Source organism: Acipenser ruthenus, chromosome 25 (genome assembly GCF_902713425.1).
Source record: "Acipenser ruthenus chromosome 25, fAciRut3.2 maternal haplotype, whole genome shotgun sequence".
Taxonomy (NCBI): Eukaryota; Metazoa; Chordata; class Actinopteri; order Acipenseriformes; family Acipenseridae; genus Acipenser; species Acipenser ruthenus.
This window is the reverse complement of record NC_081213.1, coordinates 27,921,728-27,937,714: the sequence shown is the minus strand read 5'-3', so window position 1 is coordinate 27,937,714 and position 15,987 is coordinate 27,921,728. Positions and strand designations below refer to the sequence as shown.

General features: G+C 43.4%; 2 protein-coding genes across 2 annotated transcripts; one reads left to right on the top strand and one right to left on the bottom strand.

Moving 5' to 3' along the window:
• Positions 1-2,152: 2,152 nt before the first annotated feature.
• Positions 2,153-4,180, bottom strand: LOC117411873 (T-cell leukemia translocation-altered gene protein homolog). The gene is made up of 3 exons (XM_034019685.3): positions 3,832-4,180; positions 2,973-3,027; positions 2,153-2,699 (listed from the first exon to the last, which is right to left on the bottom strand). The coding sequence occupies exons 1-3, from the start codon at positions 4,040-4,042 to the stop codon at positions 2,657-2,659; spliced, it is 309 nt and encodes a 102-aa protein (XP_033875576.2). The 5' UTR covers positions 4,043-4,180; the 3' UTR covers positions 2,153-2,656.
• A 612-nt stretch (positions 4,181-4,792) lies between these two features.
• Positions 4,793-15,062, top strand: LOC117963525 (transforming protein RhoA). The gene is made up of 5 exons (XM_034903958.2): positions 4,793-4,923; positions 12,114-12,271; positions 12,518-12,638; positions 13,467-13,597; positions 13,918-15,062. The coding sequence occupies exons 2-5, from the start codon at positions 12,116-12,118 to the stop codon at positions 14,089-14,091; spliced, it is 582 nt and encodes a 193-aa protein (XP_034759849.1). The 5' UTR covers positions 4,793-4,923; positions 12,114-12,115; the 3' UTR covers positions 14,092-15,062.
• Positions 15,063-15,987: the final 925 nt, after the last annotated feature.

Below are 15,987 nucleotides of genomic sequence, written 5' to 3'. Positions count from 1 at the left end.
GCCCCAGTGGATACACTGTCACTGCACACTGATAGCAGCCCCAGTGGATACACTGTCACTGCACACTGATAGCAGCCCCAGTGGATACACTGTCACTGCACACTGATAACAGATCATAACATAGACGTACAAAATAAAAACAATAGACTTTCATCATTAGAACTGGTAGAATTTATTTAAAATCTCACAATAAATAATGTACACGCAACGTTCCACACAGAGACACTCTTCCACCCTCGACACTGCAGGCTGGTCTGCAGAGAAGAGGAACCCCCGTCATAGACGCTGATCTTTATATTCCTGTGTTAATGAAATGATCTCGTTCGGCTGATTTCACAGATCCAGATTCACCCTGCTCTACCCTGCTTTACCCACGGTGCTCATCTGGCTCTCTGAAACCAGCCTGCACTGTTGTTATGTGTGCTTTTGATCAATCTTGTTTACCGTTTCACTGCCCCTTTGTTATTAGTATAATGAAAGGGGGGGGGTCTAATAAAATCCACAGTTCAAGAAACGTCAACAGGAATAAAAAGGCAAATCAGTCATGTTAAAGGGAGTTCGACATTTAAAACACACAAAACTGAGCACCAGCGGACACGACTGCAAACCGCCAGTCTGTTTGCACAGCTGTCTGCCAGCTTTGCCCTGGGAACACAGAGCACAAGGCAAACGGCTCAGAAAACGTCCCACTTTTCTACGACGCGTTTTTAAAGAGCTAATCAAACTTTTCAATTCAAAGTTTCCACTCGAGTTCTTGGGTCACCACGTCAGGTTTTTGAAGTGTACAGAATGATGTAGTGTTGAGGTGAGTGACGGACGGGACTTTACCAGACGTTACCCCAGCTTGATACCGCCCCCAACATCTAACAGTGTAGCACGAGAACAAGTCTGAAGCTTCCTCAATTCCAAACACGTCCCTTAGTGTTAATGCAGAGTCTGAATAAAAACAACACAGGAGATCTACTGCAGCGAATAAATGTGCTCAGCAACAAAACTGAAGTGCAAAAATCTACCGACAAAACAGTGAGGACGAGGGAAATGTGTCTCGAAAAATAATTTTATTAAATAATCATTCAAAAAAAAAAAAAAAAAATTAACAACTGAAAGCCCCCTTGACCCACCAGGGAGCCCTACTGTCTTCAATTAAATGAATGAACTAGCGGCCTCTATTAGTCAATTTAAGCAAATCACCCGGTCAGCTTCTATCCAGCTGCGCTCTCTGTCCACGGCCTCTTTCTCTGGGACAAAGTACAGGGAATGTGAAACTCACTCACCGGCATCACAGGGCTTTTAAAAACAAGAGAATTTCAACTACAAAGCTGCGTGTGTGTGCGGAGCGGAGACTCTTCAGTGCAGTGCCCCTCTGAGCAGTAAGGCAGAAGTGGCATGGGGCAGTAGTGTTTTATTTACTCCTTATTGATTGGTGTTTGATGAGGTTTGCTGCGGTGGTGTGAGCCTCTTGCCAGGTCGTCAGTGTAAATGAGAAATTGTTCTGATTAAGTAAAGGTTTGGATTGATTGATTCGAGTCGCTAACTTTAGCAGAGCTTCCAAACCCCACAACTGAAAGTGCTGAGATAGAAAGCCATTACTAGCTTGCAGCTTCCACAGACTGTGGCTGTCAGTGGTGAACGCGCAGGGCCGCGGTGTGAGGGTGTGTGGGTCTGCACCCTGCCTCACAGATGAAGAACAGCACCGTGCCTGCCCGGTGTGAGCCAGTGTGGGATGGAAAGGTACCATCTGGGACCAGAGTGACCACCAGCTGGACAGCACTGAACACAGGATCAGAAAACAAACAAAAAAATCAAAAGTGCAAAAAAAGCCAGTCTAAATAACTGCTGGGTTACCCTGGTTTAAAACGCTGTCGCGTTGCAGAGAACAGGTGCTTCACGTGCAGTGCATGATTTCATATCGTTACAAACTGGGGGAGAGTTTGCCTTTCCAGTACTGAGATAGCTCTGAATGCTTCTCTTTGCGTCCTGTATACAATTTACAATATGATACACAGTAAGTTATAAACATGCACACTTTTCACTGATATCACTAGGAACAGTTTTTAATTAAGTGCCATCGTCCTCGTTTGAGGCTAGTTTGTAATTTTTGGGAGCATTTTTAAGTGTCATCTACCAGTTATTTTAATTTTCTCTTTAACTAAATTGTTATGATAACTGACAATAATTTAGTTAACTGCAAAAGTTAAGTCTAAATGTAATGCATCAGCTTACTTAAATAAGCTTGTGTTCGGATTTCTTCAAGGAGCATTTCATTTGGTATTTAACGGGTTCCTACGAATATCAGTTAGGGATAAAAATAAATGTAAAAACCATACATTGCAATGAAGAGCAGATGCAGACATTGCTGGAGAAGCGAAGTCAGAGGCTGCAAGCGGAATTAAACTGTGTCACAGAATTAGCCTGCATACAATAAATATCCAGTTAGTTAGGTCAGGATGGCTTGGGATTCGTTGCTTCCTCTGGTGCCCCAGTTTAAACCTGTTCTGTTTTTTAAAAAAAACACACAAAATGCAAAGTGCTACATTTATGAGCCAAGGGGGGGGGCCACATGTCTCTGAACACCCTCCTTCAGATGTGACTGGTTGAGATGCAAGGCGCTACAATCTGATTGGTCACACAGGCGCGGCGGGTCACAGCAAGCTCCTCACTCCCGTCGTGGTTTGGAGCCGTCCCCGGCAGAACTCTCCCTGGAAAAAAATAAAATAAAAATGTAATTTGAAATTAACACAGATTAAAAGGAGAGTCCTTTGCGTTTATATTGAATTTGCTAGGATCTTACACAATCATATTCCTAATAGAAAAGCATCACTAGCTCTACCCATCAACTTCAACAAAAACAAGTGAGCCAGTGCTTCATACCCCTCCCATCCTCACTGCCCCCCCCCCCCCCCCCCCCCCCCCGTCTCCACTGCCCCTCAGTACACAAGCCCTGCCCCTCTCCATCACCGTGGGTAACCTACCAGCCGCTGAAATTTGTTGCTGTCTCTGGGGTGCCTCCATTCTGGCCAGCAGTGCCTGCGGAAGAACAAAGACATCCGTCACATCGACCTGCCATTCAACAGGGGCTCCGTCACGTCAACCCGCCATTCAACAGGGGCTCCGTCACGTCAACCCGCCATTCAACAGGGGCTCCGTCACGTCAACCCGCCATTCAACAGGGGCTCCGTCACGTCAACCCGTCATTCAACAGGGGCTCCGTCACATCGACCTGTCATTCAACAGGGGCTCCGTCACATCGACCTGTCATTCAACAGGGGCTCCGTCACATTGACCTGTCATTCAACAGGGGCTCCGTCACGTCAACCCGCCATTCAACAGGGGCTCCAGTGCAGCCATCCATCGCATATCAGTGAGTTACAGGACATAACATAACAGGACAGAATAGAAGGATCTACCGTGATAGAAGACCACAAGCAAAACATTGCTCATTAAACAACATCAAATAATTGTGTTGCATTCTCATCATATAAACTTCTACCAAAAACTACACGTCACTGTCCTTTCCAGGTGGCTATGCAGGAAATAGGACTCCTATTGCATAGCACTTTCACTCTTTACTGTTACTACCAGTAGGATTGTTACTGGCACTGAGGCTGCTGCACAAAACGAATTCACTTTCTCTAACCCTGAAGTCAATACAATACAGTATTGATCTTTCTTCAGCCCTGGTGTTAATCAATGACAGCAGTCGTTTTGGGGCTTCTTACTGGTAGTGTAATTTGTACTGGTATAGGAGCCCCCTTAGACCGCTGCCAGTAGGTGTTGTACTGGTTTGAAGCACTCTGATGATAATAACATCACCCCAGCTACTCAGCTCACCTTGCCGGTGGTACATGTCGTTGACAGTGATCCCGTACACTTTCCATGCAAAGTGAATGGATACCAGGCTGATCAGCAGCCAGCCCAGGAGTATTTTGAAGATCGACACTCTCATATCATTGCCGTCCCAGTCTTGAACAAACTCCGTGACGAAGGACAGCAGGCAGTCTACAGCATAAGAGACGCACTCTAAATTCCACGGTTCCTCCATTGCTGCAGCACAGCGCTGGCTCCCAGCATTACTACATGTCAACACACTGCGGGTTTGGGGGGAAACTGTCAGGACCTTCCGTCACCAGCATCCATTTTCCTGCTTAGGACAACTGTGGCGGACACACCGTGTTAGCAGATTTTATTACTGCTTGAAACGACATTTTCTATATATATACGTACACAAATTCTACAATTGTATACGTCTTATTTTCAAGAAACGAGATTCGCTTGAATGTTAATTTAGCAACTGACTTGTCGTTCTGTTTATTTATTATTTTTTTTTATTTTTTATTTATCGAATCTGTTTCTGTGGATGCTGAATTAGCATCACGTGATGTGAGGCCCGTCACAGTTTGTGCCCAAACGAGTTGAAAGTGCAGAAACCGGTTTAATAATTATGTTTGCTGGGGAAAATGGGTAATGTAAAATAAAATAAAGGGATTTCGAGTTAATTGTTTTGATAGAATGACGTTTGTTTTTATCATTAGGAGATTTTTCTCAAGACTTATAAATCAGGGATAGCTATAAAAAGACACCCATTGCATGGCAGTGTGATCCACTCCTGGTTTTACTGTTAGCTTATTAATCAAGCACGTAGTAAAACCTGGAGTGGGCGCTTCTGCTATGCACTATGAGACTTATCCCGTCTCTGTGTGTAACACCCCCTCCCCCTCCCCCTCGCCCCGTGGCCGTGCAGGCGTGGCCCGTGCTCGTGCCCGCTACCCCCCCCCCCCCCCCTTCAAGAAGAGGCGGAGACGCGCCTTCTCCCGCCCGTGCGCGCACACGCGAGAGCCGGGTTTTTATTGTAACGGAGAGGCAGAGCGAAACAGGGGGATTTTAATACAGAAAAAAACACAAAAAACTGCAACACAACTACAGGTAAGCGCAATTTAACAGCGTCGTCGTCGACCCTAGCGCTCAGCGGCCCGTTTTGTGGGATTCACGGTAGAAAGGCGGTGTTTGAAAGTTGTATTAATGTCTTTTTTTTTTTTTTTTCCGCATTTCTTTTCCTATCGGCGAGTACGACATTAAGAAGCTTCCGCCCTACGCGCTGGTTCGTCTTGTTCGTGTAACTCGAACGATTCGCCTTTTCTTGAAATGTTATTTTGCAACAACAGAAACAGCCCTTGGTCAGTGAATCCGGATGTGTGTTATTTAAAAGTGCTATTGAGACTTTCTTTTACGATTTATTTCGCCGTCTACGTGTGTTTTTTTTTTTATCTGAGATTACATTGCCTAATCTGAAATATCACGTTTAAAATGCATAATATACAAAAGATATATAATGATGTCACCCAAATGGAGACTGGTATTTGAAATGTCTATGAAGATTGAACACAAACTGTACACATTTGCCGTTTGTTTGTAGTAATGTCTGTTTTAAATATTTAATTTATTTGTTGTTACTTTTTAAATACCGCTGATCAATACAGAACCGCATAACATATTTTCTTTGGTCGGATATGAATCATGATTTTCATATACATTGGTCACAAGAGTATATGTATTGTAACTGGAGTTAGTAACAACAGGCACATTTCAGTAAAATATATTTAAATAAATAAATAGAACCAAACAAATGAGATTTTTTAGTCCGGTGACACATTGTAAATACACAGCCTTTTCTTGCCTATATATATATATATATATATATATATATATATATATATATATATATATATATAATATTTATATTGCACGTGTAAACATCGTGATTTATTTTATATAAAATAAATGCTTTGCCAGTAACAGCGGGAAAGTGTTGGAAGGTTTTAAATATACTTTTTTTTTAAGTTTTTTTTTTTTTTCTTCCTTAGATTAAGGGCCGGATCTGGTAGTAAGTTGGGTGTACTTGCACATTTCGGACTGGGACTGTGTGTTAGTCGTTTTGTTTGCTCACTAAGTCTAGATTCAAAATACCGAAGGCCTTCTCTCTTTGTTTTGATTCCGAGCCCGGTTTTTAAATACGTATCGATTTGTTTTAAAGTAGCGTTAGTGTTATTGGTGCTGTGATGTGGACGATGGCGATGTTGTTTGATACTGATCTGGTGGGCGAAACAATACCACAAAAACGCCGAGATTTACGAAGGACTAGTCCCAGCCTGGCGCTTCCTCCTGTACAACACGACCCGCGACCCGAGGTACAAAAACAGCCATCTGTTGCTGTTTGACGCCATCTTGCTGTTGGGAGGGGAGGGGGGATATGATGTGACCCAGCCCAAGGAAAATCGGGTTAAAAACACACACGGGGATTGTTTCCCGGGCCCATGTGGGTCAAATCACCGGGACGATGCAATACAATTATTTACAAGACCGAGTTTCCCTCTGTCTCCAAACGAGCTTCCCTTAATAATAATAATAATAATAATAATAATAATAATAATAATAATAATAATAATAATAATAATAAAAATAATAAAAAATAATAATAATAATGACGCGGCTGTTGTATGGAGTCGAGGGGCGTTGGGTGAAAACACGTTTAGCTTCACTTCTGCCAGTGTGGACATTTTAATATTTGTTTTGCCTTGGTGTGGATAGTGGGAACATCTTAAAAGCCCTGCGATACACAAGTAAGGTTGGCCGGAGTTACTTATTTTCACAAGCCGGGGTCGTGTTACAGATTTAGGGATATATAGTACAAGACCGGGCGTGCCCTCCACTTGAATAGTACGAGGCTCACCAGTTAAAGTTAGCAGTTCCACTACGCGCTTCACTCATGTTACTGTGTTTTTATGTTTTGTTTTTTTATGGCCACTCTGTTGACGTGGGCTGTGACGTTTTAGAAACGTTTGCTTTTCAAATTGCCACCGCTGCGATGAATATTGTGATTGTTGCTTGGGTTTAACCGAAACCGGTTCTAAACGGAGCAAATATCTTACGCTTGATAGAGCACTGCGTAATTCCGGCGTTTTTGAATCGTTCAGCTCAGATTCCTCCCTTCTGACATGGCTGCTGTAATGACAGGATCTGACTGCCACTGCAAGTCTAGCAACTTGACACGGCACTGTGATTTGTTCTGAAACGAGTTGACATCTTGTAGAGATCCACATGACGTTACTGTGGTTCCCCCAGTACACTTGTTAATTGCATTGTGTTTTTATATGTGTGTTTTCAGGTGGGTCAGTCCCTCTGCAGCTGCTAACCTGGGGTACTGCAGTAGGCACTACAGGGATGGGAATAAGACTCCCATTGCATTGCAGCTTGATCCATTCCTAGTTTCACTATGAATTTAGGATGGTACGCCCGAGCTGGTTACCTATATACTGCGGCTAATCAAGCTTGTCATGAAACCTGGACTGGACTGAAACAGCTATGCAATGCGAGTCATATCACCATCCCTGTACAATGTACAGCAGCTTGTTACCACCTTTTCTAGGAGGGCATACTTTGCTGTCGTCTTATAAAACAAGAGTTCTGGTTTGTGGAAAGCGTGTATATAACGATCCAGACCTACCTGTGCAGTCACTGACTGGTCCTGGCAGTGTAACTTGGGGGGGGGGGGGGTTTGCTTAGTCCGGCCAGTTATTCATTTTTTTGTAACGAAGGCTCGCATTGTGAAGAAAAGCTTCATGCACGGTGGTAAGGTTGAAATATATTATCGATTTCCAAAACACTGTTGCGGTTCTGCCTGAAATGTACCTATGCCTCTTAAACAAGTTAAAGATGCAGTCCTGTTTGCTCCGATCAAGATAACTCAGTTTTATTGCTTGAATGTTGAATTATTGATTTTGAACGGTGATTCACACCGCTGTACATACACAGTGGTGTGTTCTGCGCTGAGGTACAGTTTGGGTGATGCCGGAGTCTTGGCTGTATTGGTAATGCCCAGATAAACAGCACCAGATGCTTGTTTTGTAAATGGGAGTAGATTTTGTTCCTCTGACATCAGTAAGTTGTGGTTTATTTGCTTTTCGTTATGCCAATGGAAACAGCATCATTGGTACACTTTCCTAGGGCCTATCCGTCAGAATATTTCCTATACCAAAAAAAACAAACAGAATAGGCATACACTACACAGTTAAGACAGGATCCCTCAACAGAGGGGAAGGTTTTACACTACACAGTCGAGACAGGATCCCTCAACAGAGGGGAGGGTTTTACACTACACAGTCAAGACAGGATCCCTCAACAGAGGGGAGGGTTTTACAATACACAGTCGAGACAGGATCCCTCAACAGAGGGGAGGGTTTTACACTACACAGTCGAGACAGGATCCCTCAACAGAGGGGAAGGTTTTACACTACACAGTCGAGACAGGATCCCTCAACAGAGGGGAAGGTTTTACACTACACAGTCGAGACAGGATCCCTCAACAGAGGGGAGGGTTTTACAGAATGTTCTAAACTATTTTCATCTTGCATTTACAGTGTAAATTGTAAGACACAAACCTTATTGGATGCAAGGACCTGCATTGCTATAGTAATAAATATTGATATGTTGAAAAGACAGACACCCATTGCATAGCAGTTTCACCCATTCCAGGTTTTACTATGAGCTTGATTAGCTACAGTAGGTAACAAGCTCAGCTGTTTCTTATTAAACTCATAGCAAAACCAGGAATGGATCAAACTGCTGTGCAATGGGTATGTTAGCATGGTAAAGTATAGTCTATTACTCGCAGCCTCGTCCCCTCAATAGGTCCCAGCCTGATTTAACATGTTTTCTAGGTACCTACCTTTGTGTCGGTTCCTAGTGCTGTAACATTGAGCAGCCTAAACTCCTAAATTGTAAAACAGTCTTCTGCAGGGACACAGGTTCTTCCCCTCCATAAAAGAACACGCTACTTGCAGCAGTAGAAAGTTATAAGTGACTTATTCAAACTGTTTTAGGCCAGAAATAAATAAAAAGAGTAAAACTGAACTGATATTTTTCAGCTTCCTTACAGTAAAAGGTAACAAGCTTCTTGAACATGTGTTTTAGAAAGTGTTTGGGAGGGACAGTGCATCTTCACATACAGTAGTGAATTGGTCTTCATGCGTCAGGTTTCTGCAGGGAGTCTGTTTCCTGGGCAGGATGGTTCAGTCTTCTTGTGAGTCAAGCGTTGGCTCTCATTCTAGTTCCTCTGTAACAAACTTCTGCTGCGAGTCAAAACAGCCTGCTTGAGAGCCGCACAGTGCAGGGATTGAGTGCGCGGTCCACTCAAAGCTGCCTTGTGTTTCAGTGTTGGGCGTTTTGAGTCGGAAAGCTGCTCTGGAAGGCTTTGAATCGCTGTGTTTGTTTCCTCCCACTTTCCACACTGCCTTGTGTGATGGAGTCATTTATTTATTTGATTTAATCGTGTGGTTCCTCCAGACTGAATGAAAGTGAATCTGTGAGCTCGTGCAGGCTGATGTGTATTCCCATCACAGGTTTGTGACGCCTTTTATATTACAATTTGATTAACAAATCTGTAGTTTTATTTTTTTTCCCCCTATGTTAACTAGTCATGGGAAGTATTTTGTACAGCAAAGCTGTATTTGAACAGTTGGCAATGCAATCCAGGCTTTCAACACAATCACTTGATTTTCCTCCTAACAGATTGGTTCTTGAATGATAAATACAGCCCGACCCGAACTAGCACTTTTCATGAAGAATTTCGGCTGCTGTTGTAGTTTGGCTCGGGAGTTGCGCTGGCTGGCAGTCTGGCTCTGGGGCTGTTCTGGATATATACTGAATATACTATACTAAGGCAGTCTGCTCGTTTGCTTGGTACACACTGTAAAGGTATCTGGAGCGACGCAGGATGTTGTGACTTTAGTCCTTTTGCTGTGCTTGTAATTGTAGGGTCGTGGTGGAGGGGCAGCTGTTCTGACTCTGATAATCAAAGTTCCTTTTCTTCATGTGATCGTTTCCTCTATCTACTCGCTCTTTTTAAGGAAGGGGTGAAATAAGGCAAACCTTAAACCCAACATGACACTGAGAGCAGAATTATGGAACACACACAGGGGTAGGTTCACAGACTGGGAGTTAGCACTAATCTTGACTAACTGTACATCACATTAAAAGACATTGTCAAGTTCCTAATGTAACACTGGAGAATGGTAGGTGTTCTCAGGTAAAGTGAGGCTGCTGTATAGCTACCACGCTGGATTTACAATTAAACATCTCCATTAGTCTTTCACCTGTACTGCAATCTCTAATCAACACAGTATTTAGTTGCTCGAAAGAGATCCTCTATTCTAGACGGAGAGTGATCTAGTAGGAGAAGTGAAAGTACTTGATATAATCAGCATTTCTATTTCTCAGTGCGCCGACATCATTTTGATATTTGTAGTTTTGAATATTGTAGTTTTAAGTGTGTAAAGGGGAAAACAACTCGGCTGCTACAATCAAGACACGACATGAAGCAGCAGCAGCAGCAGCAGCCTGTGTGGGGCGTGAGGCACCGTGGGCTGTCTGCACTGCTGTGGATTCAGTGACCTGGGCTGGAAGGTGTTTGAAATTGTTCTGCAGTGATACGTGATCGTTTCCTGTAAGCCATCACTTCTGAGAATGTATCGACCAAAGTCCATCCTGTCGACCCTCTATCAAAGTCTTGACCGTCCTGACTGAAACTGCCTGGCAGTGTGGCCCCTGTCTATCGGTCCACATCGCATGGGTTGCATTTGCATGGCAAGCGAGGGACAGCCCGTTTGCACGTGTGTGTGTGTGCGTGTGTGTGTGTGTGTGTGTGTGTGTCTGTGCACGCTACGAATCGCTATTGTTTTTCATTGTTGTGTCTCCTGTAGGTCTGTACACACGGGATGGAAAACCCAGGTGCATTGAGTGACCTTTTAATACGACCGTGGCAGGATGCTCTGTGTATTGAATCGAGTCTCTCTCCATTCCGAAATTGTAACTTTTAAATTTAAAACAAACACATACTGTATCAGGGATAGAAGTAAGACTCCCATTGCATTGCAGTTTGAGCCATTCCTGGTTTTACTGCGGGATTTTAATAGGACACACCTGAGCTTTATAGTCAGGCTTGTATTCAAACCTGGAGCGTGTGAAACAGCAATGCATCAGGAGTCTAATTTCCATCCCTGTGTATATACACAACAGAGAAACACAGTCTGTCGTTCTAGTTATTTGTGAAGTGGTGTTCTTGCTACACAGTACTACTCTACTGTCTAAGACAGTGGTACTCAACTCTGCCCGTTGAGATCCAGTCCTGGTCTTTATTTCAACCAGGTCCTAAATTAGTTAATTGCCTCTTAGCAGCTTCAATGAACTATATTAGAACGTGCTTGGAGTGAAAACCTGGACTGGACTGTAGTTTTAGTTTTTGGTGTAGATGGCACTGTAATGGCATTTCCTATTATAAACTGCGGTTCCCTAAATGCTGTGCTGTGCAGCACATCCTGGTGCTTTCAGGATAGGGGCAGGGGTGTGGTGTAAGTGTGGTGACATCAGTGTGCACCTCCCTGGCATTAAGCAAACTGCTTCAGTAATGGAAGTAAGGCTCCCATTGCATAGCAGTTTGATTTCTGGTGAGTTTAATAAGAAGATGCATGAGCTTCTACAGGAGTGTGTGGGGGTGTGTGGGGTACAGGGTGTGTCAGTCTGGGTGACTCTGTTCCTCTGACTGTAGGATTTGGGTGCCATGCAGAGGCTGAAGTGAATGAGCCAATACCAAGTCTCAGCTAACTTTGATTCTGTGATTTTTAAAAAAAAAAATTTATTTGAGGAAATGGTAAAATAACAATATGTTCCAACTGGCTGTTGCAGTAGGTGTAAAAATCTCATGATCTAAAAAATACCTTTTAAAAGAGGTGCCTGCTGTTTACCTTTCCAAATCAAAATATATAGTTGCTTGCCCAAAAAAAAAAAAAAAACCCAGAGGTTTTACTCTTGGTTTCTGGTCGGTGGGTGTGAGTGCTGCAGCATGCCGAGTGTTTTAATGAGGCAGCACTGTAATTCTGTAATTAAGAGCTATTTTTAGAAACTGTATCATGATAGGTACTGAAATACCAAACCTCTTCAATCCCAGCTGCTATTGTTGCCTTGCTGTCTCCTATATGAAAGCAGACCAGTCCCAGGGTAGCCCTGCATCCTGTCCTGTTGCGTGGCACGCACGCCCTGACCCTGGCGCTTTGTCTCCGCAGGCATGGCAGCGATCCGTAAGAAGCTGGTGATCGTGGGTGATGGGGCCTGTGGAAAGACCTGCCTGCTGATAGTCTTCAGTAAGGACCAGTTTCCAGAGGTCTACGTCCCAACAGTCTTCGAGAACTACGTCGCAGACATCGAGGTGGACAGCAAACAGGTGAGCTGTCCCACCCCCATGGGGTTCCCAGGCCGTCCGGTTTTAACAGAGAATCTAATGGGCCTCGTGTAGGATGCTGTTACAATGCCCGAGTTGGGGGACGCCCGGTCTCTCTCGACAAAGCATTGTGGAGCGTATTAACAAGACACTAACCAGTCTGAATCTAGAAATCTGTAACCCGCGATGAACCTCGAGCAGTAAAATGAGTTCAGTGAAGGATCTCTAAGTCTCCTCTCTCTCGTGAAGGTGGAGCTGGCTCTCTGGGACACAGCCGGACAGGAGGACTATGATCGACTCAGGCCTCTATCCTACCCCGACACAGACGTTATCCTCATGTGCTTCTCCATAGACAGTCCAGACAGTTTAGGTAAGCATTTTGCAGTTCAGACTCCTTCAGGGCTGTCTTTGCTGCAATGGATAATTTAATCAAAGCAGGTAAGTGTGCGGCTGGCACGCAGCCGCTCTGTGTGGTGAAGTTCAAGTGCGTTTGTTTGTTTGTTTGTTTGTTTAAGCCTGCAATGTGAACATATTGGATAAGTAATCAAAATAGCAAATGCTGTTAAGAGAAGTAAATGTGAGAAGTCTGCCTTGCAACACAGTAGTTCTGTTCACATCGTACAATGGAGGTATGGTGCAGTTTCATTCTGTACCCTTTGAAAGCAGATTTCATTTCCTTTAACTCGCCTCGAGTCACTGCATTGCTCAATACACCTACACGGTCTGTGACTAAGCTGCAGCACGCAGTCTCACAGCTGTTTTGCGTGGGGGAAAAGTAGATTTGGTCTAGTGCCCAAAAAAAAAAAAAAGATATTCTCTCAGGCAAAATGTAAAACAGCTACTGTAATAGCACAGTATTTAGATGTATTTATTTTGCACATCCCCCTTGGATTAAAGTGATCTTCAACTGGTTTAACTAATGCATTTTCCACTTCCTCTTATTAAGCTGTGTTGCATGTGCCTCTTCATTTAAGCCAGCTTAAGGGACACACACAGTATGAACACGAATGCATTTAAGAGTAAAATAAAAATCTGAAACGGCTGTCATTCCAGATCGCGCTATTATAGCAGCACATCTGAACCTTACTATTTAAATAAGTCAAGCCTCATCCTGACAGCGCAGTGGAAGCAAGGGCCCTGAATCTGCCCTGGAGGCACCCAGGGTTTCCCTGCAGGTTTTTAACTATGCTCTCTTTAGAAAACATCCCGGAGAAGTGGACTCCGGAGGTGAAGCATTTCTGCCCGAATGTGCCCATCATCCTGGTGGGGAACAAGAAGGACCTGCGGAACGACGAGCACACACGCCGAGAACTGGCCAAGATGAAACAGGTACAGGGAGCAGGGCAGCGATTTGCAAGACTCGTCTGAACCAGGGCCAGACGGGGCTGAACTGGGGATTCAAAAAGATACACAGTTCAGCAGGGTCCCATATAGAGGTCGGCTGTATTTTTAATGTAGCACCATGTGTACAGTGGAAGGGTATTCGTTGAATCTTTCACATGTGGTTTTATTAGCAGCATAATGGAGGGCTTTGCAGGATGACTTGAATTGGTTCAGATAGTTTGTTAATGTTTAAACAGGGTTCATCTTTGTGTTAGACGTGTGGGAGATTAAGGGGAAGCTCACAGCCCTCTCCTCTCCCCCTGTAGGAGCCAGTGAAGCCGGAGGAGGGCCGGGACATGGCAAACCGCATCGGTGCCTTTGGCTACATGGAGTGCTCAGCAAAGACAAAGGACGGCGTGAGGGAGGTGTTCGAGATGGCCACCAGGGCGGCGCTACAGGCCCGACGTGGCAAAAAACAATCAAAATGCCTTCTTTTGTAAAGAAACTAAACAAAATGAAAGTGTCTTTACTCCCAGAGAAAGGAGAAAGCAGGCGAGCCCAGGCCCCCCCCCCCCCCCCCGTCCCCAAACTCACTCTCTACAGCCATCAACTTGATTTCAAACCCTCCAATTGATGTTTGTTAATCCTAGTGTGTTCCTAGTGTCTTTGAGTAATCTGGCCTTCCAGTTGTCTCTATATATTTTTTTTTTCCCCCAATTATCTGTAACAAGTTCCATTTTTTTTTTTTTTTTTTTTTTTTTTAAAAACACAAAGATGAAAAGGAAAGTAGTTTACCAGAATTAAAAAACACTCTAAACTAAATGCTTTTTTTAATTATTTTTTTTGTATGTTTGCTGTACCTGTGTTGTTGGTCACAGAACGCCTTGATTAGAGCTGGTCTAAGTGCAGCTCTCCTGGGCTCTGCGTTCACCTGTCCTGTCTCTCTCTGGTCCTGCGTTCACCTGTCCTGTCTCTCTCTGGTCCTGCGTTCACCTGTCCTGTCTCTCTCTGGTCCTGCGTGTCCCATCGCATCTTGTCCGTTCACACACCCCTAGATAGAAGTAGAAATGTCTACCTGTTTTCTCGAGTCTGTTTACCGGACAAGGAAACCATTGGCCTCGTGTTTATTCCAGCTTCCACTTATTATTATTTGTATTTTTAAATTGTAGTTGATTTACGAGTCACACTGTTTTTTGTAAAAGTGGATTTCCTAAATGCTAAACTTGTGTGTGTGTCTCTGTGTAATTTTTAAGAAAAGAAAACAAACAAAAAAAGTATTTGAAAATAAAAACAAAAAGGGGTTGATGAGTGAACACGGTTTCTCACACGCACACATAAAGAGTGGAAATTGATTTGTATAAAAGCTTAGTAACTTTCTGTAATAAATTACTGTTAATATAACCAACAGATCCACGTTTAATATGCAATGCTGGTAATAAAAGCGGATATTGTGAGGTTTGGTTAAAAACAATTGTCAAGTGTTTTTATTCTGGTGTTGATTTTCAGTTTTTTCTTTTTTTCTTTTTATTTATTTGTATAAGCGAGCACTAAGTGAGAGATCTCTCCAGCTTGTAAGCTGAGGAAGGTGGTTTCTGCATTTCTAAGCAAGCCCAAACGAGCACCCCGCCTCTCCCATTGACCACTGGACACGGTGCGAGACCACTGACCAAACAAAAGAGGAATCCTTTGTTGGTCATCTATTGCAATCCCATAATAAAAAAACATTCAAAAAAGTAATGCGTTTGGGAGACCTTCAGCAATCAAGCCTTTGAACTTGAATGATTTTCCATCTACGTATTCCTGAATTAACATAATAACACCAAGAATGAAAAGCAGAAGCCGCTGTTATAATAGGGTAATAGTGGGTAATAACGCTGGTAGGAAATAAGTAGGATTAATAAAAGGGATGTAAAGCAATGGTTAGCATGCCCATTGAAAGCCTCCCTGGTCGAACAAGGCTGCTATTCATCCTGTCCTACAGCACAGCGCTTGGCTCAGGATACCACTCTGGTCTGGCATGAGTCAAGTGCCTCTCCCTTTCTATAAGCCCATGTGGTGTGTGTGTGTGTGTATATATATATATATATATATATATATATATATATATATATATATATATATATATATATATATATACAGAACTGGCCCACCCCACATTCTGATTGGATTCCATGTGCATCCTTTGTAGACCCACGTGTGCAATCCTGCTCGTTTTAAGATCATTTACTTGCCTTTGTTTTTTTTTATTGAACCCTGGCTTTAAAAAGTACCATCTCTGACTGTGTACCACTTCCACAACCCTGACTGAAGACGAACACAGTATAAGGAAGGCGGTGCACGGACTAAAAACACATGCAATGTAGGAAAAAAATACCATTATAACGCAGCACAACACA